The sequence below is a fragment of the Zosterops lateralis genome (genome assembly GCF_965231275.1).
Source record: "Zosterops lateralis genome assembly, chromosome: 5".
Lineage (NCBI taxonomy): Eukaryota > Metazoa > Chordata > Aves > Passeriformes > Zosteropidae > Zosterops > Zosterops lateralis.
In genome coordinates this window covers 61,035,986-61,062,784 of record NC_139766.1, presented here as the reverse complement: position 1 = coordinate 61,062,784, position 26,799 = coordinate 61,035,986, and the positions used below count along the sequence as shown (strand labels likewise).

The 26,799-nt window shown below is 40.2% G+C and overlaps 1 protein-coding gene across 2 annotated transcripts in view; it reads right to left on the bottom strand.

Moving 5' to 3' along the window:
• The window catches only part of ZNF827 (zinc finger protein 827), a 96,999-nt gene that overhangs the window by 18,448 nt on the left and 51,752 nt on the right, over positions 1–26,799 (bottom strand). For both annotated transcript variants that reach the window (XR_014590060.1, XM_083861018.1), the window contains 3 exons: positions 15,221–15,469; positions 14,444–14,501; positions 9,804–9,907 (listed from right to left, as the gene is read on the bottom strand). Coding sequence is in view for 1 of the 2 variants with exons in the window: in XM_083861018.1 (XP_083717144.1) it covers positions 9,804–9,907; positions 14,444–14,501; positions 15,221–15,469 (411 nt within the window). In the remaining variant the exon portion in view is untranslated. The remainder of the gene's footprint in view (positions 1–9,803; positions 9,908–14,443; positions 14,502–15,220; positions 15,470–26,799) is intronic.

Genomic DNA, 26,799 nt, shown 5'->3' with positions numbered 1-26,799 from the left:
CCTTCTGCATAATTCTCCCATCTGCCTTTCTGCTTTTGCAGGGCACCAGTGAGCACCACAACTGCCCCAAACTCAACCAAAACATCCAGCAACAAATAAGGGTAAATTTGTACTCAGATTGAAATCACTCTGTAGAAGAAAAAAAAACCCCAAACTTGTCTTCAGCTTTGCTTAGATTATTTTTAAACAGTAATCTTTATGTCTATCTATCCATCTGCCCAAATAGCTGATGAATTTTGCATTTAATTTACTCTTAGACGGATAAGTGTTATAGAAGACAAACTTGTACAAGGCAAGATAGGTGAGGACTGAAGAGTCTCAAGGTAACTCTAAAAAGAAATGTCAGAATGATGTGTTCCAATTCCTTTTGCAGAGCTAGAAAAGTAATTTTAAAACCTGTCTTTCTATTTCGCGTTGAGCTCGTATTTGGAAAAGTTTCATCTTTGGGAAACAATCTGACTCAGTGCTGATGCTTACATTTACAAAAGATTCTGATATTAGGAAAGACAAAAGAGGATATTAAACCAGAGATAGGTTTGAATAGGATGCAGATTCTAAGCCACAGCATGTTGAGTATCTGTAAGCCAAATGCCTCATCTATCAAATCTCTTTCAGGAGGTTATTCAATCACCACTGTAGCTTTGTTACTGAATTTATATCCCAGAATTAGAGCTGGAAGGGACCCCAGGAGGCGAGCTTGTCTCTCCCTCACCCAGAGGCACATCAGCCACTCACCAAACTTTCTCATTAGTCCCAACAGGTGCTTTTCTTACCTATTTTTTAAAAAAACCCTCCTGTGACAGGGACTCCAGAGGCTCCTCTGACAGTTGTGCCAGTGCAAAAATGGCCCACTGCTAGAAAGTTTCACTTGGTGTTTAGCTGCAATCTCCTCTGCTGTCATTTAAGCCGGTTATTCCTTATTCTGCTCACATGAACACAGACAAGGTTTATTATTTTCTCCTCAAAGCTGTCATTTTAGATATCTGAATGCCATTATCATATCTCCCCTCTTTTTTCCTCCAGTCTAAATGAATTGGTAAAATTCTTCAACCTTCATGGACAGCTCATGTGTTCTAAACTTCTGACCACCTCTGTCTCCTCCATATTGTTCTTGTATTATAGAGCCCAAAATTGAACTCAGGGCTCCAGCTGCAGAGCAGAATTACCACATGTGCCTCACAGACAACATTCCCAATGCCTCAGCCAGATGTTTGTTCTTTCTGCAATGCCAGCTCTAAACATGGTATGTGACCAACACTAATCCCCATCCCTGCCTCCCTCCCCTTTCTTCATGGCACTCACCACTCCTCCAGGCACAGAACTTTGATCTCGCTGCATTGGCTGCTATTTTTCACAGTTTCTTCAGTTCCTCGAGGTAAGTCTGAACTCTAGTTCTGTCCTCTGAAGTGTTTATAGCACCTCCTTGTGAGGTGTGCCCAGACATTTAATAAACATCCTTTCTCTTCCATCATCCACAACATTAATAAAATGAATGCCAGGGCAAACACAGCCTCCTGCAGACCCCACGTGGCCCCTGGGCTTTGACAGCTGCACTTCACCCTTAATTAGAGCTGTACCTACCCTGGGTTTCCCTGCTCACTATGGCCATAAGTGTGGGAGGACACATCAGAAGCTTCACTCAAGCCCAGAGGTCATTAACTATTGTTAGGCTTTTTTCCATATGCATTTCCAAGTTAGTTCCAGTTGTCTTCCCTGAAGCCAACAGGCTTTATTTAGCTCTTTTCCCTTCTTCCTTTCCCAAAACCAGTTCTACAACTTTGTGTCATTCTCCCCCAAGCTGTCTTCTATCACCTGCATCAAAAGACAGTTCCCAAGAAGTTGCTGAGCAGCCCTGTGTTGTCCCAAATTCAATTTCCAGAATAATACACAGTAGATACAGTCTCGCATTTCTCACTAAGTACTTCCAATTGTTGTAGCTGTGCAAAAAAACCCTTCTCAAATTTGACCTCCACTTGTGTTATCTGGTTAAGAATATTTATGGCAATGATGATTTTACTTTTTCAAAAATCGCTTGCTATTGAGTAACTATTACTCAGCAAACTTATTTTATTGTGATAAGTTAAATAATAAGAGTTGCCAAAATAATAAGAGATATCAATGAGTATTTTTGCCTGTATGAGAACACTGCACAGTATTGGAAAATAGAATTTACTCTGTATAAAGGGAGTCCATAGTAAAACAAGAAACACAAGATTTCAGATGTCAAGTGCCTTTCGAGACAGGCGTTAGGCATGGACCTGAACTCTTTCTGCTTGTTTTAATTAACACCTTTCTTCTTGAAGGTCCTGTAAATAATTGGCAAAATAATCAGTGCAGTGACTTCACAGGGAAAAGAAGTGAAATCTATGTGGCCACATCAATTTGTGCAAAATCCTCCTGTTTACCCTGTATTGAGAGACTGGTCAATTCACCAGGAGTTTCATGGGATGCTCAGAAGGATATGATCACCTTCCCTGCCCAGTAAATACTGATGGATTAAGAAAAACTGAGACACGTACAACGATGCACATGCTGCACGTTTCACTTGTCCTGCTTTAGCCAGAGAACAAACCGTACACATGCTTGAGCAGGAGGCCATTTGCTGATTTGAAATGGTTTGTTCTGCATAATAAATTATATTTTCAGCTCTGAAAGGGACTCTGCTACTCATGAAAACTGTGTGGCTGCTCAGGACACAGCCTCTATTGCTGCACCACAGATGTGAACCACACATGCAGGAGATGCAAACCTGCTTGGGAGCAGATCCAGAAAATGCTGCAAGCAGTTGAAGCTGCCTTGGTTCTGATCCCATGGAACGAAGCAGAAATGTGGAAGGCTCTGCTCGGTGGCTGTGGTGCAAAGTGGTTGTCAAGGCAGCTGAGTGCACAGGGAGAGAAGGCTGCACGCAGGCAGACGGTCATGGGAATCCGGAGACAGGATGCGATAGATGGAAAACGTGCCAGAGCCACTATCAGGCAGTTTAGCACTGAATTATGTCGAACAAATTCTGCAAAATCTGTCTTGCTTTGGAGAACTATGCCAAGTATAGCCCACTTCTATAGCAGTCCAACTATCTCACCTTCCTAGAATGACTTTCCACAAGTTGCCAGCTATCTGTCTCCTGCTATCAGACTGCAGAGAGCCACCTCAGTGGCTGACAGTCCCTGGCCTTCCGGAGAGCTCACACCAGCCACTTGTACCCACAAGACACTTTGTGTGGGAAGAATTAGCATGTTGGATATAAGGAACTCAAATCAGTTACTAAAATCAATCTGCCACTTTGTCACAAAAATACTTTCCTACCATCTATGAAGCTGTCACACAGGTTGGATTTGTCAGAGGGACATCTCTCCATGCATGGATTTTTACACAGCTTTTGCACCTGTGTGGATTTTTACATAGCCATACACATGCACACCCATGTGTATACACACACACAAAGAATAATATTTGGTTGACTCTTACTCCCAGAAAAGGATCAGAAGAAAAATAAAATTAAAAGAGTGCTTTTGAGGACTGAGAGAGGCAGACTTTGCATGGCTTAGGGAGTAGCTACAATTGTGCCCTGCAGGCAGCAATGACTGTGTGGCATCTGCTTCCAGCACCACTTCCCCCAAGCACATTTCACAGAAATCCTAAGACAGAAATGAACAGCAGGACCAAGTGCCTGATGGAACATGCCTTGGTAGTGAATTAAGTGCCACTCTCACTTTTCTTCACTGACAGGAAGCCAACAGGGGTCAGGGACTCTCATCATCAGGAAACTGAAGGGGGTATCCAGTGTCTTGGATGGGCAGAGCTCATAACTCAGACGCAAACTGAAAGCAGATGAAATGATCATAAGCACTAATAATGGGTAAAGCAAGGGGGGGAAAAGCACTACATAAGTCAATTCACATGCACGTGCACTCCCCCCTGCAATTACATTGGCAATAAAAATTGCTGTTCCATCACAGGGACAGAAACAGCTGCCAGGGTCTTGAAATATTCTTTCAGGCTTTCAAAAACCTCTGAAGTCCAGCAAACATGATTAAGGGAATGGAGCAACTGTCATAGAAGGAGAACCTGAGAGAACTAGGACTACTCAGCATAGAAAAAAAGTGGCTTGGTGGGATCTTTCCAACCTGGATAAATACCTGATGGGGGAAATAAGATGAAGTCAGACTCTTAGTGATGCCACTGTAGAGGAGGCAAAGGCATAAATTAAAACACAGGAAAATCCACTTAAACATAAGAATTTAATTTTTTTTTAGTGAGCAAAGTAAAACATTGGCACTGATGGCTCAGAGATTGTCCAGAGTCTCCATTCCTGGAGATACTGAGAACCTGATTGGACATAGCCTTGAGCAGCAAGATGACTCTTCTCTGAGGAAGGAACTGAAACTAGACTTCATTTTCTCTGTGTAAAATAATAATCCACAGGTTCTGCTGTCCTGAATGAATTCAAAATCGATTGCTTGTAATCATGCTCTTAAGTCCTGGCTTCATTTACAAATTCTAACATTTGAACATTTTAAGAAAGCCTTCCTACAGTAAATAGGATTACCTCCAATGTGGAGTTAGAGACTCTTTGGCAGATGTAAGCAAACAACTGTGAGAAGGTGTGAATCATTCTAATTAACTCCATGGGTACATAGCAGGGAAGCTACACAAGGGCATTTTAAATGCCAACATTTCACTGCTGGTCACTTCGGTGGAAATTCACAGGGTTTGTGTATTTCATAGTCCCCTAAGGCCTAAGGGTATTTTCCAGGGTAACAGAAGTGGCAATGATCCCACACACAGAAATCAAACCCACAAGGTGTCCCTTCATTTCTCAGTGTGCTTACAGCGGTCTCATGGTGATGACCCAAAATTCAGAGCTGGTTGCTGTAGGTTGCAGAAGTTTAGTTTGCTGCAGACCACAGGAAACCAGAACACAGCACAAATACTGCCAGAAAACAGTGGATATGAGCACCTCTACTGGTTGGGCCAAAAGCACTCTTGCTATCTACTTTCTAGATGCTTGGAGTCACAGAAAATGACATCAAGAGCTATATTGACCTCAAAGCATTTTAAAAAAGGAATTAGGCAGGAAGGTACATGCAAACTCATACTAAAGAATGTGGCCTCTGCACAACATCACCACCGTGGTTATTTATCATATTCAAGCTAAAATTCTAAACCCTCAGGGGGTATTTTCCAGCTACAGTAACAGAAGAAAATAAACAAGATTAAGTGTGCTTATGGACACACCAGTCTCACACAAATGCTGAAATTTCACATGGTTGAAGGATACAGCCTCCCTTCACATCCCAACATTCCCACAAACTATTAGGGAAAGAAAGATTAGTTCATACTTCCCCTGATGTGGCCATACAAGTGTTGGCACTGCTGTGAGCAGAATGTGCAAAGATGAGGCCCTGAGAGCAGGCAGGTTTTCACCTTTTAGTATTATTGAACTTACCAGTGGAATCACTGCTCTAGAGAAAAGGACAGTGTGAGTATGAACTTGAAAAAAGGAGAAACTTGTAAATTTGCAGACTAGTCCTGGAGTTCCAAACATACTGAAATGGATGGATTAAAAAAAATAAAAATCCACTACAGTTGGGATTGTTTCAATATTTAGCACTGTCAGTGCAAATAAAGGAGAATACCAGGTCCTTGGTAAACAGGAGAGAAAATAATGAAATATTATTATACTACAGACAGATACGCATGGAGAAAAAGTATCCCCAAAAAGCCATGGCTGAGGTTTTCACCAATATTAATGAACCATCCAGAAAAGGAATAGTGAATATCACTCATCTGGCTTCCATGAAGGCAGGTTTGATTTACAGAATGAGTCAATGAGATGGTGGAAAACTATTAAAGTACATTAAAGCCTGACTAAGGGTCAGGAACAGCAGCATAAGATCAAGTTTTTAATTTATCCAGTGATCTGAACTGAACTATATAGTCTGACATAAAACTATTCTGTCAAAAGGAGAATCTTATAAAACAGACAATGAAAATGTAATTTTTTAAAAATTGACTGTTTGAAATAAAAATTTTAATTTCTTCTCCCTACCTTTTGCCAGATTAGAAGAGGCCACATTCTTATAGGGGGCAGCTGAAATTATTGAATTTGTTTGTATTGACTTTGTATTAGATATTACTTTGATACTATAGTAATTTTTGAGCAAAGTATGTTTGGTTGGTGTAGATATCAAGACTATTTTATTTCCATTTTTTGAGTAAAAATGAAGTTATTTGGACAGTAAGACTAATACAGAGAAGTGCAATATAATAATATGGTTATTAACATAGAAAATACCTCAAAAAGTGAGAGAAGCAATTCCCCAGATTTAACCAGTAAATTTGAACCATATACCCTAGGAAACTATCTTCCCTTCCCAGAGTATTAGGAACTCACCACAGATTATCAGGGAGATACCATGACTTCTGTGGATCTGATGAGTCCCTTTCTGACAGCTGTTGGAGATTTCATTATTTCCTTGGATACCTGAATTAAAATCAACTCTCCTGCCTGTGATATTGCTGCTGATTAGAAATGCTCCACCCTTTTCTCAGGCCAAATCCATCACAATATCATTATTTATTTAGGATTTTTTCCCCTCCACTAAATGCCCTGATCAGTGCATTGCATTCACACATCTTTTAATATTCTTTCCTAATTATTTCATACTCCTTGGGGGATCTTAACTACTCGATGCCCTACAAAGAGTGCTCTGCCACTTAAATACCCAAATTTGCAATTTTCTTATAAACTGGCTATAAAGTGAAATGGTTTGCGCTGAGGGGGCCACTAAGCTCAAGTCTCAAGGACTGAACTTTGGACCTGTTGTACTTAAAAATCCTCTTTAACAGCTTCAACGCATACACATACAAAAACCCCCAAACAAATCAGAACTGCATCAGTGAAAGCAATATCCATATGCAGAAATTTCAGAGTACTAAAGAAATAATCTCAAGAGCTAGAATAACAAGTGAAACAATTCAAATTACAAGGTCATGTGCCTAAGAGTGTAGGAGCAAGAATTTCTGTTGCATGCTGAAATCATCAGCTGAAATTATAAAGGAAAAGGAAAATCATGGTACTATTTGACCAGCAAGAGAGACACCAGCATCTTCTAGTTACAGAGGGTGTGATTAATCAGGAGAGGCATTTCCAATATGCACTCAGAAGATTGCAGGCTGCTGAAAAAGTCAGGGGTAAAACCTCCTATGAAAGAGCACATATAGCTCTGACTAGTCATATTTGCAGAAATTAATGCCCCTAAACAGAGGCAGAAAAAGGCTAGGAAATGGAAACCCTATAGTACTAAAAGAGACTAAAAGACACCGGCTGTCTCACTTCCCCAAAATGAAGGCAGGATTAGAGGAATGTAAGATGGCACATCAGATGGTGAACATTGCAAGGGAGAAGAATTATCAAAGTTGAAGGACAGCACTGGTGAAATAACTAGAGTAGAACTTGCTGCAAATAAATTCAGGCTGGAAAGAGAGTGGTCCCAATTCTTCAAAGGGGTAAGCTTCTGAACTAGCATCCTTGGAAAAATAATCAGGACAATGGGGTTTAAGATGGAGCTTGGTAATGAATAAGATTGCATAATGTTACCTAGTAGAGAAAAGAATTGAATTTGACACATGAAATATCTTACTGCCCAATGTTCCTGTCACTTTTCCCAAGTCCTCTGCAGCTTGGGTGACAAAAAGTCTGCAGACAGAAAGTTGGCAGGAGCCTGGGCATGCAGCGGCTCATTTTGGTGCTCACTTGGGAAGAGGCAACCGCGTATATGTGCGTGGGGTTCCACCAGGGCAACTGGACTGGGAATTTCTTATCATTTTCTTATGCTGTTTCAGGGATGGAGTAACCCAAAACAAATCTCAAGCCAAAGCATTTTTATGTGGGAGACCACATACACATTTCCACAGTATTTTCCGTAACACTTTCTGTAGGCCTTTCACAACTGTTTGTTTCTGTACCTTAATGCTGCTCTTTGAAGGGATAAAATGTTTTCAGAGCTACCCATAGCACTGCATAGGCTATTTCTTCCTCCAAGGCTGAAACTACTAGGAAATTTACCTGTAGGTATTCTGCTGCTCTTTTACATGAATATAATATTTGTAATTGATTACAAATTTAAATCACATTCTAGGTGCTACTGCGAAGTTGCACTTCAGGCCCTAGAATTTGTTGTGAAGCTGAGAAAAAACAACATATTTGAAATGCTAAGAGTTGTTCCAAAAATAAAAATATAGCAGAAACCAGCATTTTAAAATTTTCAGTATACTTGTTACTATTATATATCAGAGTCTTACAACCACAGAGAAATGATACACAGACCTATCAAGGTTCCATAATACAGATTATGGAGCAACACAAAGATATAAAAACCCAGTTTCTCAGAAGCCATTCTAACACTCCAGGATGATCTAACCAACAAGATACTTTACATCTTTTAAGCAGAAGATCAAACATGTCACCAAAACCCACCCATACTTCTACTGGCCTCACTTTAAGTGAAGACTTAGAGAGAATTGAAATTCTTATGCATTTATCTTGGTATGATGTAAGAGTCTTGCTGCTAGAGGCCATGTCCTCTGAGGTACTGAGCCCTGCATGAGGAGTCTGTGAATTCTCATCTTTCATCTGGGCATATGAATATTCCATGTTATGCCAAGGTCAAAAGCCAGGATTGAAAGTACTAACCTGGTTTACATTTTAATACTTAAAAGCACCACACCTGATCTGATTCTCCTCACCCAGAGGTACAGAATCCACTGCTTACTTGTAGAACTGTGTCTGTGCACAGCCTGGAGACCCTTGTCCTTTCCCTACATTTTTTTTTTTGTTCTTGCTATTCATATTTAGCCTTAGACAGCATCTAGCTCTTACCCTCATCTGCCACTTCACAAACTGTCAAGTGACTATTCAAGCATTCAAAAAAATGAAGGGTCTCTTAAGTTGTAAATTAAATGACAATCTATAGCTGAAAATTAGCAGTAACGTGCCCAAAAGTTTATTGATTGCTAAGAAAAGGTGAATAACCCCCCCTACAGCTGACTGTGTAATTACTGACCTTTAGAACTCCAGAGCTATTAATTTAAGAACAGATAGCAGTGAACTAGCAAACGAGTTATTTTGCAGCAGGACAGTGAAGGCGCATATCAAGTTTTTGCATGTGTTCAATGCGACCTTGAATAGTATTATTACATGCCTGTATTTTCCATTTTAATGCAGAATATAACCCAAGCTATATCTGGACATAAAGTGCCTGTCAACCAGTTCAGAAAATCAGTGGGAAGGCACCCACAGACACTGTGGCCTTTCAGTACATTTGAAGAACTCCACATCCTTGCAGAAGGGTTCTAAATTACTGTTAAAGGCAGGAAAATTGTATTGCAAGCTCGGCCACCCTGATACATGTCCTGCAAATAGTTCATCTGTACTCCAGAGATGGAAATGGCCAGGAACAGGAGAATAGCAGACAGTAATTCAGCATCAGAACAGCAGACACACACACACACACACGCACAAAACACCCTCACCTCTCTTGATATTGCTAAATTTAATCTGCTATAGGCTATTGCACAACTCACAGAAACAGCAGCCTAAAGACTATTAACAAAAATGCTCCAGCAATATTTAACTTTTCTCTTTTTCTTCTAAATAATAAGCACATATTATAATGGAGAAATAGCTGCCTTTTGACAAAGCAAACCATATTTGAGAGCATTGGTCAGGTAGTGGAGTTTACAGTAAGAAAATTTTAAAAATATCTGTTAACTGGAAGTAATGAAAGAAAAAGGTATCTGACCTGGTGCAGATGTCCTTCCATGAAGAGTAGTTTCGTTGGGCAGGAGATCTTTTGAGTTGGAAGTGAATGGTGATTGTCTAAAGGTGTCTTCAGAAAAGAAAGGGCTATAGGAAAAAACAAGATGCCTTTTTTAAAAGAAAACAACAGTTAACAGAAGATGAAGCAAATACAAATTTTGACCTCAACATCTTAATATTGTAAGAAATGCCATCTTGTTAAAAAAAACTGTTTCATTTACAGAATTCGTGCTGAAAAGCGAGGCAGCATGCTTTGGTACAATTGCATTTCAGAGCGAAAACTGAAGACCTCAAAACAAAAGACTTTCAGCTACATTTCAATATCTCACATTTGCTATATCACAATATGGATCATTTCAATATGGATCATTGAAATTAACACTTCAAAACTTTGTATTCCATTGTCATATCTGGAGAGGGCAATCAGGAAAGATAAAAATATTATTATTTAATAACCTGAAGCATACAATAGTTATCTCTAAAACAGAACTTTTCAAATATTAGGTTAAGATGCTGAATAGTTCTATTCTGACATGGCCTTCCATGAATGAAACTGCCTCCATGAATTTGATTTTTAAAGCAGGAAACAACTCATAAATTGAATGGGTGCATCCCAAAGAGTATAAAGCACAAAAATTACCAGCTTCACGATTCAAAAAATAATATTTGCTCTAGTTTTAATTAACAGGCAGAAAAAAAGTTAATTTCAATAGCGAAATGGCATCTCTGTCAAAGTATTTGTTTTCTGCTCGAAGATCATAACAGAAACAAGAATTCCTTGTCTGCAGTGCAGACAGACATCAGCAAGAGGTACATAAAAAAATTCAAAATAGAAAACTACAGTCTTTTTTGAAAAAAAAATGCTTTCTAAGGGAATGTATTCCACCTGCATGAAAGCTATCAATTTCTTCTAAGCAAAGTAGGAATCACTTTAAATCTGATCTCTACCAGACCAAGAATCCTTAACAGGCTGGTGTATAGTGGGTGTTTTAAAGGTATAGGACATGAGGCCAGAGCATTTCTGCAGCCTTTTCTTACCCAGGAATAAAATCCAAGAATCTTTTCAGGATAAAGGACCTATTCTGAGGTCTTACAAGGTGTTGCACAGCAAGTAGTCCAGACTCAAAGTAGTGCCAGCTGCACCCAGCTGACCTCACTAGTCCAGATACCCAAAGTTTCTGTCCAAAAGGCATCACTTGCCTGTATTTTCCCCTCATGCAGTTTTTCTGCAGAGAGTGAACAAGGTGTCTCCATCAAGTCATTTGTACTCTTAGACCTCTTCTGCCTCAGGAAAACTTGTTGATAATTAGTTGACTTGATTGTGAAACAGTTTTGGCAACCACATTGTTTTACTTTCCTATTAAGGTTTTTGGACATCATTCATTCAGTGTTGTTCCGTATGTGACAGTTAATGGGATATTTTAGTATTTCTATAAAAGTTTGAACACATCCATAAGCATCCATAAGCAGTCAACCTTCTGTGCTGAAGGGGAAGGCATGAAGTTGCCCCAAACCTGAACAGTTTGGAGAATGTCAATAGCTGAACAATGCAGGATACTCCAGAAAACAAGTGACCAGGATAAACCAAAACAGCTCCAACACACATATGCAAAACTTCACTTTTTCCAAGACTCACACTCCCACTCAGGGGTGACATAATACAAAACAGACTGACACTGTATAAAAATACGCCATGATTTATTGCAACATTCCTCTCACTGGTTTAATAATGATTTGAAAGAAAAACAGCAATAAAAAATGTTTTATTACTATTGTAACTCTTGAAAATCTTGTAATCCACTCGGGTTTCCATGTTGGCCTTCCTGCTTGTGCCTTAGATTCAGTCACTGGGACACTGCTCACTGCTGGTTCTAAGCAAAATGGATGGTGCAGGGCTTATCTGTTTCAGGTTGAGTCACAGATCATAAGCAGGTGCTGTTGAAGGCCACATCATGTCATATCCCAAGGATTTCCCTCTCCTCCACTGGCCTTTGGTGAATTCCAGTACCAGAGTATCCTTGGATACCTCTTTTCTGCCTTCCTCTACAATGGCAGCTGAGTCTCTCCAGTGATGGCTCTATTATTTCTATTTCAGCAGATATGTCCTCTCATTCCCAGTGCGAAGTATGCAGGGAGGAGCTTCTGCTTCACAGCAAGAAATTACACACATTGTCCTCAATCACTGTGCAAAGTCCTTTCTGATGGACGTTAAAGCTTTAGGATATTTTTTATTTTTCCTCTGGCTGCAGTTTTTTCCAGTTTCATGGCTACACAGTTCTCTAGATGAAAGAAACTTATCTTGGCATTGTAGGCTGGTGCACTCGCTTCCAGATCACTCACTTCTCCACTTTCTGTCTTCTCATCACACATGGCAGGCTCTACCATCTCACTCAGCCATTGAACTGTGAGGAATCCTTGCCAGTTCTGGCTGCTTAAGCAAAGTCACATGGAAGTATATGCTGGCAAAGTCCAGGAATACTCACAGGAGGAACAGCAACAGATAGGTGACAGTTAGAAATGTTAATAAGGAATAAGACAGCAAAAAGTGCTCGTGTGCCCATCTTGCTGGGGATTACTGATTTAAGCCTCACCAGTGACACAGCTAAATCTTTGTGCTTCCCAGCTACTCACAGGTGGACAACACTGACCTCACCTTGGCTCTCTGCAGCTGTCAGCACACTTCACACAGCAATTGTGATTCAAATGCCTTTCTGTCATTACTCCAGATGTGGGGTGGTGAGCCAAACTGCAACAGCACATGTTTTCTTAATGCAGTCCAAGTGCCTCTATCCTCCACTGGCTGCTCCATCACATTCTATTTTTGAGAAGGCGTCATACCCTCACCAGTAAAGACTTCCAGCTGTTTATTTGGTTTGGGGTGGGTTGTTCTTTTTATTTTGGCAAGATCTTTCAAGTCAATCTGTTTGAACTCGCAGGATTTAGTAGACTGACTCACTTCCCCTCTAAAGAAGCTCTCCTCATTCATGTCTTCTTCTGCTGATAAATAGGCAAGATAAGAAAAGCACCCGGAGAAACTGAACCAGGCACCTCAGTCAGCATTTCATGTCCTGATGGGTAGCAGCCACTGTAAGGACATCTCAGTAAAGCTCAACAAGTTTGACAACAGCCAACTGTGCTACCTTCTTAAAAGTTGGCAGGCAGAAGAAGGGCAAGTTATCTTTGAACTGTCCTCAACCTTTCCAATTGGAATTATCTTTGATAGATCCAAAAGTAGCTCTGGATTCTCACACCAGTCCTGCTGGTAACATCATGAGACACTGAAATCTATTTTCAACTATTTGTCAGCCCATCCCTGCAGCGTACCCTGGATGGTTAAAGAGTAGTTGGACAATATGTGCATTTCTCTCTGTTTGTATCTCAGGCTTATGCTTGTTAAGTAGCACAGAAAGGCTGTGCAGGCTGCATATCCAACAAATTCCCACAACTAGCAAATATGGGAAGCATTCACTGTAACCAGAAGCCAAAAGCTCAATTAAATTATCTTTCAACTCGTAACATCAAAAAGTCCCTAATGTACATTTACTGAGCTGGTCAGTTTATTAAAAACAAGTTATTTATTGCAGCTACCATGAATGAATTGGATAGGCCTAGAAATTTAAGTACAATGTATTTCAGAGACCTTTTCTTTGCAACTGAAATGTTTTCCATTCTGTCTGGGCAAAGTTGTTATAAGTTAGCACTGAGAACTTCTGTAAAGGGGCTGCAGAGTCAAGAAGCTCTTACCCTATCTTTGAATGAACTCTTCATCACTTCAGTGTGCTCAGTCTCCAATCCATCCACAACAATTAGGGAACTTTCAGGTAGGAAATAAATATATCCTTGCCAGTTCCTGCCTATTCCTTCTATCCTACACCAAGGGCTGCTAAGCCTTTACCAATTCCAGCTACCATTTACTGCATAAGAGCTTTAAATCTTCCCATAAGGACACCTCATCCTGCTGCATGGATATGTAAACATCTTATGGGCTTGTTCCCAGCCACAGCACAGTAAAGTGCGCATTTCTTTAACAGCACAGGCCACAATAGGATCATGTTTTTAATTCCTGTTTAATTTAAATGATTGTAAAAATGTAACTGTAATTTTTAAACACATTTTGTTAGCACTGTCTTACAGTCTGGCTTTTAAAAATTTGTCTCTAGAATGTATTGAGATGACAAATACTAAATTGAAATTTTTCTAAAGGAATCTAGCTGGACAGAAGACAATCAAAATCACCTCTTCTTACATTCATCCATGTCTTAAAATCCAGTTATCAGCCTGGTCTTCCCTCAAGCACAGCATGTACCATGCAGTTTAAGTCTTTTAAGTTTCAGTTTTTGTTGACAAAAAACAGTAGAATAAATAATTCTTAAAATGACATGTGACTACTTGATCAGAGTGGAACAGACAAAAGCCCTTCAGGCCTTTTTGACTTATGAACCCTAAGCAATCAGATCTATAGTTGTAGCTTTTCAGATATGGGTTCCATTACTCATGAAAATATGTTACATTTGTACTATCAGGTCCCATTTGCAGGAGACAGACAGGTTTGAGCTCACAAGGCCAAAAGGAGGCAATGCAAATTACAGTGCAGCTTTGCAGGTAACCATGGGCTGTACTTACCTGGCTGTAGTTCTGATGGTGTTATCTTTATTGTGGTTGTGCTCTTTGCTCACCTTTTCTGCAGAGGAACACACATGAGTTCTGTGATTAGCATATGTCATATGTTCTCTATCAGATTTTATTCAGCAGAACTATTTTAATGCTTTCAGGTAACAGATAACCTAGGGTAATTTAGGATAAATGGTTCCAACATGATTAGAGAACAGGCATGACTTTATTTAAATTAACACTCAACAAGTTTTTTCAGCTCCACATGTCAGTGTTAGAGCTCCGTGCAGAGTGTGGGATGCAAATGTTCATTGAACACAGTGCTGGTCCCACTGCCTTTGTGTGAGAGATGAGGTTCACCTTCTTTGCCAAGGGAAGTGGGCAGTGCAGCCCCAGGAGTGCTGCATCCTGCAGCCACTGGCCACTTAGGCCAGGAACTGCCATCTGCAGATTCCCCTCTACAGGGATCAAAGCAGTCGTCACAAATTATTTAATTAGCTTTCAAAAATACAGGAGCTGAACTCTGGCTTTTCCAACTCGGTTGAAATACTGTGAACCTGACCCGGCTGCCACAGTGCTTTAAAGCATATGCAATCTATGGGGAACATTTGGCAAGGCCTCTGTGCTGCAAGTGTGAGGGCAGGAAGGCTCTAACTCCTATTTGTTTTCAGCCCCGGTGATCTCACAGTTTCATAGAACTTTGGGGCAACACAAAAAAAAAAAAAAATTAAAAAAAAAATCTCATTTTGCTCTTTAACTTGAGCTGCTGAGCAGTTGCACTGGATTTACCTGATAGCTGGAAGAGCAGCTCAGAGGCCATCTTGACTGAAATGTCCTGGCTGAAGAGGTTTCTCTCCGGGAGCACACGGCCTTCGGGTGCCTTGGGGATGCGCTCGCTGATGTCCCTCCCCAGTAAAGTGCTGTAGCCGACGTTGGGGCTGGGTTGGCTGGGTGACACCGAAGCCTGCGGGTCGTGGATGTCGACTTCCATCGGCTCTTCCTTGATCTTCACCATCTGGGTTTCCTTGAAACTCTCAGCTGCAAATATGTATTTAAAAAAAAAAAAAAAAAAAGAATAAACAACCGCCATAATTATTTAATTAGGCTGTAATTTTTCAGAGTGCTCAAAGCAGAAATCACAATTACCAAGTCGTAATTTGTGTACCGCATCCCTGCAAATGGGAAGGGAAGCAAGCAGCTGACAGCCTCAGTATTCTTCTGGCTGTTATAAATAGAAGCAAGCTCTTGAAAATAATTTTTCAAACTAGAAAGCAGAAAACAGTTCCATATTTGCAAATATGAGAGTTACATCACTTTCTATGAATCCTGCATGTGTGATGACACACCAGTTAGTGAAGCTTTGTTTCTACTTATTAAATGAAGTTGCAGGTCCCCACCAGCCCTCCTAAGGTGGGCACTGAAGGCCTCTTACAAATTCCAAATTACCCTATATCAGCAGAAGTACCAGCACCAACGGAAGTATCAGTATGAGGATAGGGGCAGAGGAGGGAACCTCATCTTCTTCTCTTTCATGGAGAATTCCAGACAACCATGTGAAGAACCTGTTTGTTACACTTGCACAAGCTTTCTAGGTGAGAGAAGTATTCTGGGACTCATCCTTCTCTCAATGCTGACAGATATTCTCTCATACATTACAAGGTTCATTAACCTTAATGAACAGTTTTCTTAAGTCCATATCCTCCTCTCCTTGCCTTCCTCTCCAGTGTCCCAGGTCTAGCAAAAAAACCCCATGGTTTAAGAAGCCAATTTCTAGTTCGTTTTCTACACTTGGGATTCCTTGGGTGTTGCTGAATGCTTCAATTTGGCTGCATGGTAAGTGATCATTTTTTATTCAGAACAACTGCCCCGAAATCTCAAAATCAAGGCTCCGAGGTAATTTGTTTACTACACCCCAAATACCTGTACAGCCCTTTTGATTCAGACTTTCTGCTGTGAAAAGAGAAGTTGAAGACCTGTAGAATTTATTCTCCATTTAGTTTCAGAAAAAGAGCATGATTTTTTTTTTCCTAGTGATTTTCATTCAGACCACTTCTGAAAGGGCACTGGTATCATGGCAGAACTCCCCAATGAGGTGTTGCTTCTGCTGGCTGGATGCTGACCAGAAACGCCAGAGACAGACAGCAGAAAAATGGCAATATTCCTGGAGAACCAAGAACATAAATAAATGTATGAACAGAGTTAAATACCAGAAGGGACATCCGGGTAAGGAATCATTCCAACAAAATTTGTTTGCTCTGTTTTTGCCATTCTCTCTAACTCATGTGTGAGTGTGTCAGCCTCCAAGATTTTATTTTAATTGTGAAAGATTCAGGCCTTTAATTTTCAATTATCCAATATTACAATGGATCTCAGAGGCCAAAACATGGTTTGGTTATCCCCAAAAATGTTTTCAACCTCCTCAGCTGGTTGGTGTCATATTGTCTCCTCCAGCAAAAGATGGAGAGAATCCCTTTATCATGAAGGCATAAGCATTCTACCTAAAATTAAACTGATATGTATCACCAAGTCCTTTTTCATTATGCTGGTTTTTGCCTCTCTCCACATTCCTAGAGTAGAGAAAAAGTGGCTTTACTTCCTACAGCTCTTAAAAAAATAAAAAAAATAAAAAAAATTGAAGCCAGGAGATAAAAGCCACTTGGATATGTTCCAGAAACAATTTACATGAAGTGCTTTCAATCTTTTCTTATGACATTTCTTGACCTTTAAAAGACACATATAAACATTGATAAAAATCTTTCCCGTCTACTATCCACAGATACATTTCAGACTTCAGAAATTTTTGTAGTGAATTCTCAGCTGAAGACCAGTTAGAAATATCATAATGCTTTCTTTTTTGTCCTGTTAAGAAGGTTTTTCTCTTTTTAAAATTTTGTTTAAAGCTTCCATTACTCTCTTATTATAAAACCACAGAAACTTGCATCTGTGTTTAAAAGTGTAAAAATAGCATGCTGTGCATTGAATGTGAACACAGAGCAGCAAAGGAACGCATCAGGTAACAGTGTCAATCAAAAGCTCAGGTAACTCCGCAAACAAATGAGTTCTTCAGATGTCTGACAGACTGAGCTCTGCACCCAGCTGCCAAATTTAGGTGCAGAGTCAAGCTGACCTTTGCTGCTCTCTCTGCTTTTAAAATATTCTTTCTATTTCTGTTCCTGCTCCACACAGTTTAATTCCCTGTCCTGCAAATGCTTTTGTATCAGACAAACTGATAGGACCCCAACTAAGGCAAGAGTCAAGCAATACCAGTGACCTTCTCTCCCTCACCACCAGCGAGCACTGCAATTGCCCTAACTAAATCTACATATTTGATCATTTCCTTTGACCTTTATCTTCCCAGCTGCACCCTTTTGATCTGACAGAATGTCCCTGCCAAATGTGAATTCTGTCATACTACAAATCCCCAAAGCAAACACACAAAGAGAAGACTGAAGGAGAGTTTCTGATAATTTTATAAGAGCTAATGAAAGGGAAACACAGTCAGTCGGTCCCAAGCACCAATCACAGGCATAAAAACCTGCTGTGCTAGATTTTGTGCTGGCAAAATACTATAATTAAGGTTATGCCCGTATCTGTCTCACCATATAGGCAGTCAAACTCCAGCTTCTTGAGGATTATTTTCCCTTCTGTGCTGTTCATTGTGGAGTAAGGTGATAGCCCTTATTTCTTTACAAAGGTATCTCACATGGTTATAGTGCAGCTAAAGTTTTTCAAGTCAAGTACAGGTACACAAAAAGGTCTTCTGTTTTAAATAACGAAATAATTTTGTCTTTGACTTTTATAGCAGACCTAGTAGATGAGCTGGTTGAATAACCTGCAATGTATCAGAATATGAAGTTAGTATATGAGAGTCAGGTTTTTTTCTTCAGGTCAGATTTCTATAATAGTACAGCAAAATCTGGGGGCTAAAAAGGCTCAAATAGCTCAGAAGTATCCAGACCATGATCTCCAAAACACAGTCTGCTATTCATTCAAAACTAACCTGGGTGAGACTCAGAATAACAGCACAGCAGTGCTGAGACTCTTCATAGGGCAAAAGACGAACTAAATCATCCAATATGTCTTTTTCTGCTATTAACTTTGTGATACAGAAACACCTTAACAAAATAAGAGAAAACTGTTTTATACATGGAGGTACTTTATCAAGCCACAGAAATGCTGTTTCTTTACAGAGTAGTGTAACTTTTAATCATCTTATCTACAAAAGCCTTAATGAATGTCATCCTATTCACATTGGGTGAGATAATTTTCCACATCAGATATGAAAAATAGAGTACTTGGACAGGCTTGTTCCAGGAGGAAGCAATTTCTTCCATAGTTTTCATGTGTGGCATTCACAACTGCAAGGAATCATATAGTGATACTTGCTAAAAAACCCTCCAAACCTAGAACAGCAGAAATGTAGAACAATACTTGTGCTACCTAGAAGCTCAGGGTACAACATTTGTCTCTGAAGGCCTGACAGTGTCACCTCTATAAGGTGTAGCAGTAAGAGCACTTCTGAAATTTAGCCTCAGACAACACCACTCTACAGCCTAGAACAGAGGCTGGCAAGTTCTAGAAAGACCTTATTCAATCTCTCCAAAAGTTGGGGCTTTCACAATCCAGCTCCAACTGAGCACAAGTCAGCAAAGCGCCCTTGTGACATCCAAGGCCAACCCTATTTCAGGCCACATTATCAGATCTGCAGCCATCGGGCAGAGGGAGGAGGTTCTTTCCCTCTGTTCTGCACTTATGAGGCTGCATTTAGGGCATTGTGCCCTATGTGGGGCTCCCCCAGTACAGGACAGACACTGACACCCCCAGAGCATGTTCAGTGGAAGGTGGACAAGGTTGTCACAGGGCTGCTGCAAGACAGAAGAGGAGAACAGCTGTGAGAACTGGGTTTGTTCAGCCTCAAGAAAACAACACTGAGGGGACACTTTATTGCTGCCAACAGCTCTGTAAGGAATAAAGGGAAGGTGTAGAGAAGCTAAAGTCAGAACTTCTCTCATAAGTGCACAGTGATTGTACCAGTCAACAGACAAGCTGGAACATGGGGAATTCTGTTTATACAAACAGGAAAAAGAATTCCCATCAGGATGGGGAAATACTGACACACATTGCTGAGAGAGGTTGTGTTCTCCATCTCTGAACACATTCTAAACATGGTAAGACCCACAGCAGCCTGGCCTGGTTTGACCTGCTCTGAGCAAAGGTGTGGAATAGATGACCTTGGAGATCCCCTCCAAACAAAATTATTTCATGAACCTTCAGCACTAGGCCAGCTGCAGGTTGATCTTGCAGAACTTTCAAAAGGAAGACAACACTTGTTCTAATGCAGCACTAGAAATTCTTCCTAATGTCCACTTTGAACTTCCCAAATTTCCCTTTTTTACCATCTGCCAGCAGGGAGAAGAGTTTAACTCCACCACTTTTCCAAGTTTCCTTCAAGTAGGTGCAGGCTGCAATTAGATTGGCCTTTAGTTCCCCTGTGCCAGACTGAAAGGCTGGCTGAAAGTTCCCCCAATGCCTCACAGCACAGGGAAGCCATGACCTGATGGACCTGATCAGAAGGTTGGAACACTTTCCCTATGGAGACTGCCTGAGAGAGCTGGGGTTGTTCAGCCTGGAGAATGGAAGGCTCCAGGCAAACCTTACAGCAGCCTTTCAGTACTTAAAGCAGGCTTGTAAGAAAGGTGAGGACAGACATTTTAGCCTGTTGTGATAGGACAAGAGGCAGTGGTTTTAATCCAAAAGAGGGTAGATTCAGACGATATATAAGGGAACAATTTTTTACAAGATGAGTGTTGAAATATGGGAACAGGTTGCCCATCCCTGGAAACATTCAAGGTCAGATGGCATGGGCTCTGAGCAACCTAATCTTGATGAAGATGTCCCTGCTCATTGCTGCGGAGTGGGACTAGATGACCTTTAAATGTCCCTTCCATCCCAGACCATTCTGTGATTCCATGCAGCCCTCACATACTCTGTGGGGACACTGAGCGTACCCTTCCTAACACAGCACACTCTGCTTTTCTCATTATTTGTAATAGAAGTCAAAGGTAAGGGATAGATTTCAAAGAAACCACAAGTCATGCCATAAACATTCTTTTGGTTGACACAACAGCTATTCAATAACCTTGCATTGCCAAAATCAAATGAATACTTGTTAAATCATTCCTGTTTCTTCCCACCATTTTATTTAAAACTTCACCCTGTGACTAAAATTCTAAGTTGCTCATATTTGCCGAAATGCCCATCAGCTTTACAAATCAACTTTATGAATCAACTTAGAGAAGAAAGCTTTTCCCATATGCCTCGCAAATTGGACTCATGTACCAGTCTCCACAATGAAGCAGACAGGGGTAACTAGTGGGTCAACTTGTACCAACTTCAAAAGCTTTCAGCACGGAGAATCAGGCGTTTTGTTATGCTAATTGTTCTGATTTGCTAGAAATAAACATGCCCTAAAACAGCTTAAATAAAACCTCAGAGGTAAGGAACAGTTGGCGAGCCCTGAAGGTTCTGCTACAGAGACACAACAAGGAACATCTGACGTTCCCTAGGGCGCTGTGCTTGATGCTTTATTTTGCTAGTAGTTTTTTCAAACTGCTGTTTTATATAAGACAATGTCAATGAATCAATGTAACAGGATCCTGCATTAAAAAAAAAGTCATGAAATAGCTCATATTTATTAAAGTGGAACCTCCGAACTCCCGTGTTACAGAATTTTCCAACTACAAGCTGCTTCACAGAAATGTGATCCAAGGAAAAATAAAGGAGCAAATTAAAGCCATAGACTAATTAGAGTTGAGATAGACATCTGCTGCCCCTTCCATTTAAATGGCAGGATGATGGTGCTTACCTGCAAGACCCTACTTGAAGAACCTGGTTAAAATAAAAAAACAAAACAAGGCCAAACAAAACCCACTTGGCAGGGTTTAATCTGGGAATGTGACTTGCCATACTTTGCCAGTTTTTTACTTCCCATAAAGAAAGTCTTATTTCAGATCATACAGTTCCCCACTTACGTTCGGGGCTCCAACAGAAGCCCCAAGGAACAAAAGACTTCCCTGTATTTTCCCTTCTCTGCCTGTTATCAAGGGTTTCTAAGCAGGGATGAAAGCCTTGACAGCTCTCCTGCAATCAATCCAGGTGCAGGGACTCTCACGAGGTACTGGCAACAGGGATCTACAAAGACAGCAGCCTAACTCCACACAGGCACTTCCCAGAGCAGTCCACAATGTTGTGGAAAAGAAATATGCAGCAAGATTAGTTCTGACCTTTACCTTATGCTAGAATTGTACTATCATTCCTTTCTCCTTGTTTTACTCTTTTTAAATAGTTGTTCTGGTCAATGTGATTTCAATTAAATGCATGATACAGTGTAAAAAAATAACTACAAAGCATGAAATATGAAATTATCATAAACATTTTTAAGTGGATAAAGGCTTAATCAAAAAAAAAAGTCAAAAAACCTATCACACTCCTCCCCTGTAATAACCAGGCTTTCCAACAGAGGAACTATCATATAATAATTAAGTGATAATAAATGGAGTTAATCAGGAACGCTTTAGGACTCAATTGTAGGCAGCACCTCACTTTGTGTGCTGAGTAAGTCTGCACTAATTGCATGTGCTGATAATCCCAAATTAAGACACTTTGTTGGTACTGGTGTATTACAAAAAAACTGTGTGACCTGAGGATTGAAGAACAAAAAAATCCAAAGGAACCAAATAGTACAAATGCCATGCACTTGCTTGGGCTAACAAGGAGATATGCAATACATGGGGAGTTGACCCACAGAAAAAAGAGAGGAAAAAAACAATCTGAGTTATATGCAAACTGAACACATTTCAAAAAAAAGGATACATCTGAAATAAAGGCAAATGTGATTCAGACAACATTTCTAGAAAAGACAAGGACATACTGATGTCCCTGGGTAAAACATTACTTTTAAAGTACTAATACTTGGGACAGATTTTATATTCCTTCCCCAATACAATAATTTTTGAACAAGAAGCCAAAATATTGTATGCTTCTAAAAGCTAATAAATGCCCCAAACATATCAGCAGCATGACTATTTCAGCAGAAAATGAGTTTTTTAGCTCTAACATTGGCATGTAAATGCAAATATTTATTTTTAATTTCAGTCTCCTCTGAAACCTACCTTTCAATTTACAAGACTGAGTGCATAAAACTGACCAGGAATCATTGAAGGCACCACTTAATTAAACATTTTGAGAAATAAATTAGCATTTCCATGAAAGAGAACTGGTAAAAAGGTAAAAAAGAGGTGTATTTGAAACATATTACTCCCATTTGTTCTAACTGATTTTATGCAATATTTTATGGGAATTTAAAATCTTGCAGGGCTGGCACCCTTCCAAACAAAGATGAGAGCAATCCACTGTCTCCTCAAATATGTTTGCTAACAGTGGATCTAGCCTCAGTCAAGACTTAGCAATGGACAGAATTCTCAGCTCACCTGTGTGCATTCATACAGATCACAGGGGTAATTTTATTTTCTTCTGTAGAATGGAGGTTGAAAATCTGCTCAAACTACCTGTTAACTTCCAAACACCATTTCTTTCAAATAGGCATTTGATTTATTCTGAAATAGCAGCTTGATTGTTCGGAAGTTTTGGCTAGAAATGGGTTCTGCCCAGACATGCCCACGAGACACAAGTCCTCTGAGCCTGGAAAATCCTTCGGAAGAGGTTTGAGTAGGTATCAAATCTATGAACTGTGGAATAGAAGACCTGAATCCCAGGGGAACATGAGAGAGAAAGAACTGCTGTAAAAGGTCCAATTTCACCAAAGTAATGTGTGGGGTAAGGGCCTGATCCCAAACTCTGGTCATGTTGCTAAAAACAGGGATCTGAAAAACCCTTCAGCTTGAAAGAGAGTTGTCTTGTAGAACTAAAATAGCTGTGTATGATTTTCTCTTGTTTCTTTCCATCTGCTTCTACAATGGCAGCTAACAAATGTTCTTTTAATGTTTCACAACAGGAAAAGATGTTTATTCTTCTAACTTTTCCTATCTCTAGAGTAATTTCTGAGTGGCTGACAAAGGGCTGGTGGTTTGGAGTAAACCTACCCTACAGTATGCACCAGACCAAACCAGGCTCCAGAGCTGGAAAAGCCTTCCACTACCCTGTACAGCTAAGAGCTGGCAACACAGCACCTCTGTTTGGGAAAAGAGATTTCCCAGCAAAAAAAATAAACCGGTTTATCCTTCACATGGAAGGAGATAGTAAGGTCTATGCCCAAATCCCAAGTGGCTTCCATCCATGAGGCTGAAACAATCAGGAATATTCTTGCTCAGAGGATAACAGTAGCACATATGTCAGGAATGCAGAAAGCACAACACTGTTATATTGAAAATTCCTTCCTGAATTTGTATGTGATGCAAGTTTTGGTGATTAGTATTACACAGAAGAAAGTGAAAATAACAAAGCAAGAACACAATCCATTCAGTCCTTACCAAGCATATAGAGAATCTGGAAGGAGTTGACTTAAACCCAATTATAAAATAATCAAATCTAACAAGAGCACTTGACTGAGGATTTCCCACAGAGAGCACAACATCAAGATATACTTCTTTCAATTTTTTTTTTCTTTCCAGTACCATGAAAAAAGGAGGAAGCTTGTTCTTGTTTTCCTTTTAATTTCAAGAGGCGGCTCAGGAAGGAATGGGGATATCTCGTCCCTAGGAGTGGTCAAGGCCACATTGCATGAGGCTCTGAGTAAGATCTTCTAGTGGAAGATGTCCCTGCCCATGGCAAGGGGTTTGGAACCAGATGATTGCTCTCTACAGTAACCTGAAAGGAGGTTGGAGCTAGGGAAGTCTCTTCTCCCAAGCAACCAGCCACAGGACAAGAGGGAACTGCCTCAAGCTGCACCAGGGGAGGGTCAGGCTGGACATCAGGAAGAATTGTTTCGCAGAAAGAGTTCCCGGCATTGGAACAGGCTGCCCAGGGTGGTGGTGAAGTCCCCATCTCTGGAAGTGTTGAAGAAATGACTGGACGTGGCACTCAGTGCTGTGGCCCAGGACAAGACGGTATTCAGTCAACAGCTGGAGTCAATGACTTTGGTGGTCTTTTCCAGCCTAAATAATTCTGTCGTCTTTAAGATCCCTTGATACGCTACCTAGAACAGATGCTAGACAGTGTTAAAGGAATAAAGTAGATATTTATTAAAAAGCCTTCAAAGGATATACCTTGGGCAGTACAAGAGCCTAGCCAAGGCCACACCCAAGAAGAACAATGGGTCACACTTTTCCACACTTTTATAAGTTTTGGTCCATTTACATATTGGGGTTAATTGTCCAATTACAGCTTCAGGTTATGAAGTTCCATCCACCCAGATTGCTCTCCTCAATTTGCTGTTGTTTATACTTTTTGGGCCTGAAGCTGTAAAGGTGTCCTTGGTTCTCCTTGGGCTGGAAAAGGATTGTTCTGTCTAACTAAACTATGAGGAAAACTTGCTAACACTTTATATGAAGTTCAGATTTACATACTAAAGCAGTACAGAACCTGGATAATATGAAAGCTAAAACTTAAGGCATCACCTTCTATGATTCCATGAAGAAGTGGCTTAATTATTTAAATAAGTTCTAAGTCACCAAAGCCAGGCTGCAAAATTGCTTACGGTAGGTTGCGAAGTCAACAGTGATATGGGAATATTTGACCAGATAAAGTAAAGATGCAAAAAACCCCATAATAAACCACTAAAGAGGCTAATCATCTTAAGATTTTCCTTTTGTAGTTGTCCTACATTAAACTATATCTCAGTGTTTTCCTCTCTAGTTTCTGCCTTAGATGGTAATTCAGGGAAGTGCAAGTTCAACCAACTGGGTGTAGCCCCACCCCGGCTGATGTGGGAATACCAATGGCAGCAACACCAACTCCATAAATCCAAGTCACTCTTCACCTCCTAATCTGCAGATTAGCCAAAAAGACCACTGTCAGCAAAAACTGCTCAGTCCCTAAGAGCTTGTAAGAGAAATGTTACAGTGGTGTATTTCTTACTGCAGCCTTTAAAGCCTGGGAGGTCCCAACAGAAGCTGCAGACTTGACCAAGATTTAATACACGCTGGATTTCTCTCACATAAACAGGTATTTAAGGCACAAACATTCTAACATAATAGGCAGCAATGGATTTATCTAAACAGTCTGCCAGTGCTAAACTCCAGACTGACAATCCAGAACCCTTGAGGCTCTGAAGTACGTGACAAAACATTAAATTATGGAGCTCTTTCTTCATAAAAATAGTTACATAAATTTATATGCACCAAGAAAAATAGTCACATCTTAGCGTTCATTAGGCTGCAAAGTTTTGTCAAAAAAACACCCCACTCAAACTAGTTACCAGCAGCAACTGTGAATTACACCAATAACCAAGTGTTTTGTATTTGGGAGTCTGAGAAAAAATCTGGAAACTAGTGCTCTGGTCAGCTTTGTACTTGGGAAACACTTTTTGCCCCAATAACATGGAAGGCTTGCAAATCAGTGATTCAAATTCTTCTGCAAACTAAAGTGTGGAGGCATGAACAGGCGTGAATTAATTACATGTTTTACGGGGGAGATCCTAGTCAGCTCAAGTCTTCCAGGTACAAATTTGAGCTCAAATTCTCGTTTGACAGTGTCCAATGAAGGCAACTGGTTTCAGGTAGGTTTGACAGGGATCTCAGAAGTTACTAAACTTGCAAGCATTCCCACCAGCACTTCTTGCATGACTTTGGCACAATGAAAAAAATGTCTTGTCCAGTTTTGGAAAAGACTTAAAATCTATCAGATCCAGTTTAGGTGCAGAAGCACAAAACACAGTCTGCCAGACTGACTTTCATGCCTTGGTCCTAAAAATTGGTCTGTTAGAATTTCAAAGCCTTTTCATCATTCACTTAACCTGATCCCAGTGGGAAGAATTCAACCCTTTCTCTTAAACCTCGATTCAGACAGGTAGACAAATTATAATTAGCAGAACATATATTTTTATTTGACTCCCTCCAGCTTTAACACTACCTATGTGTGTACACTGTCTACTTGTCTGGCAGAAGAATCTATCATGGAGGCAATGTAAGCAAGTTCAAGTGGTCTGCTAAATGCAGAAAGCTGGCTCAGTTTACACAATTTTTTAAACAGTGTATTTTGTAATTTTGAGTACAATGTATTGTCAGAAAGAAAAAGCTTTTAAGGTCATATTTTATAAAGCTATGTCAGGTACAGTAAAGAACAGAAACGATCTTGTGATGTTAATCAAGTGACAAATGTGAATAAATTGGTATTAATATGGTTTTGTACATTTTAAAAATTACAGCACCTAAAAGCTTTAGGCATCATTTCTTTTGACTTATTGCATAGTC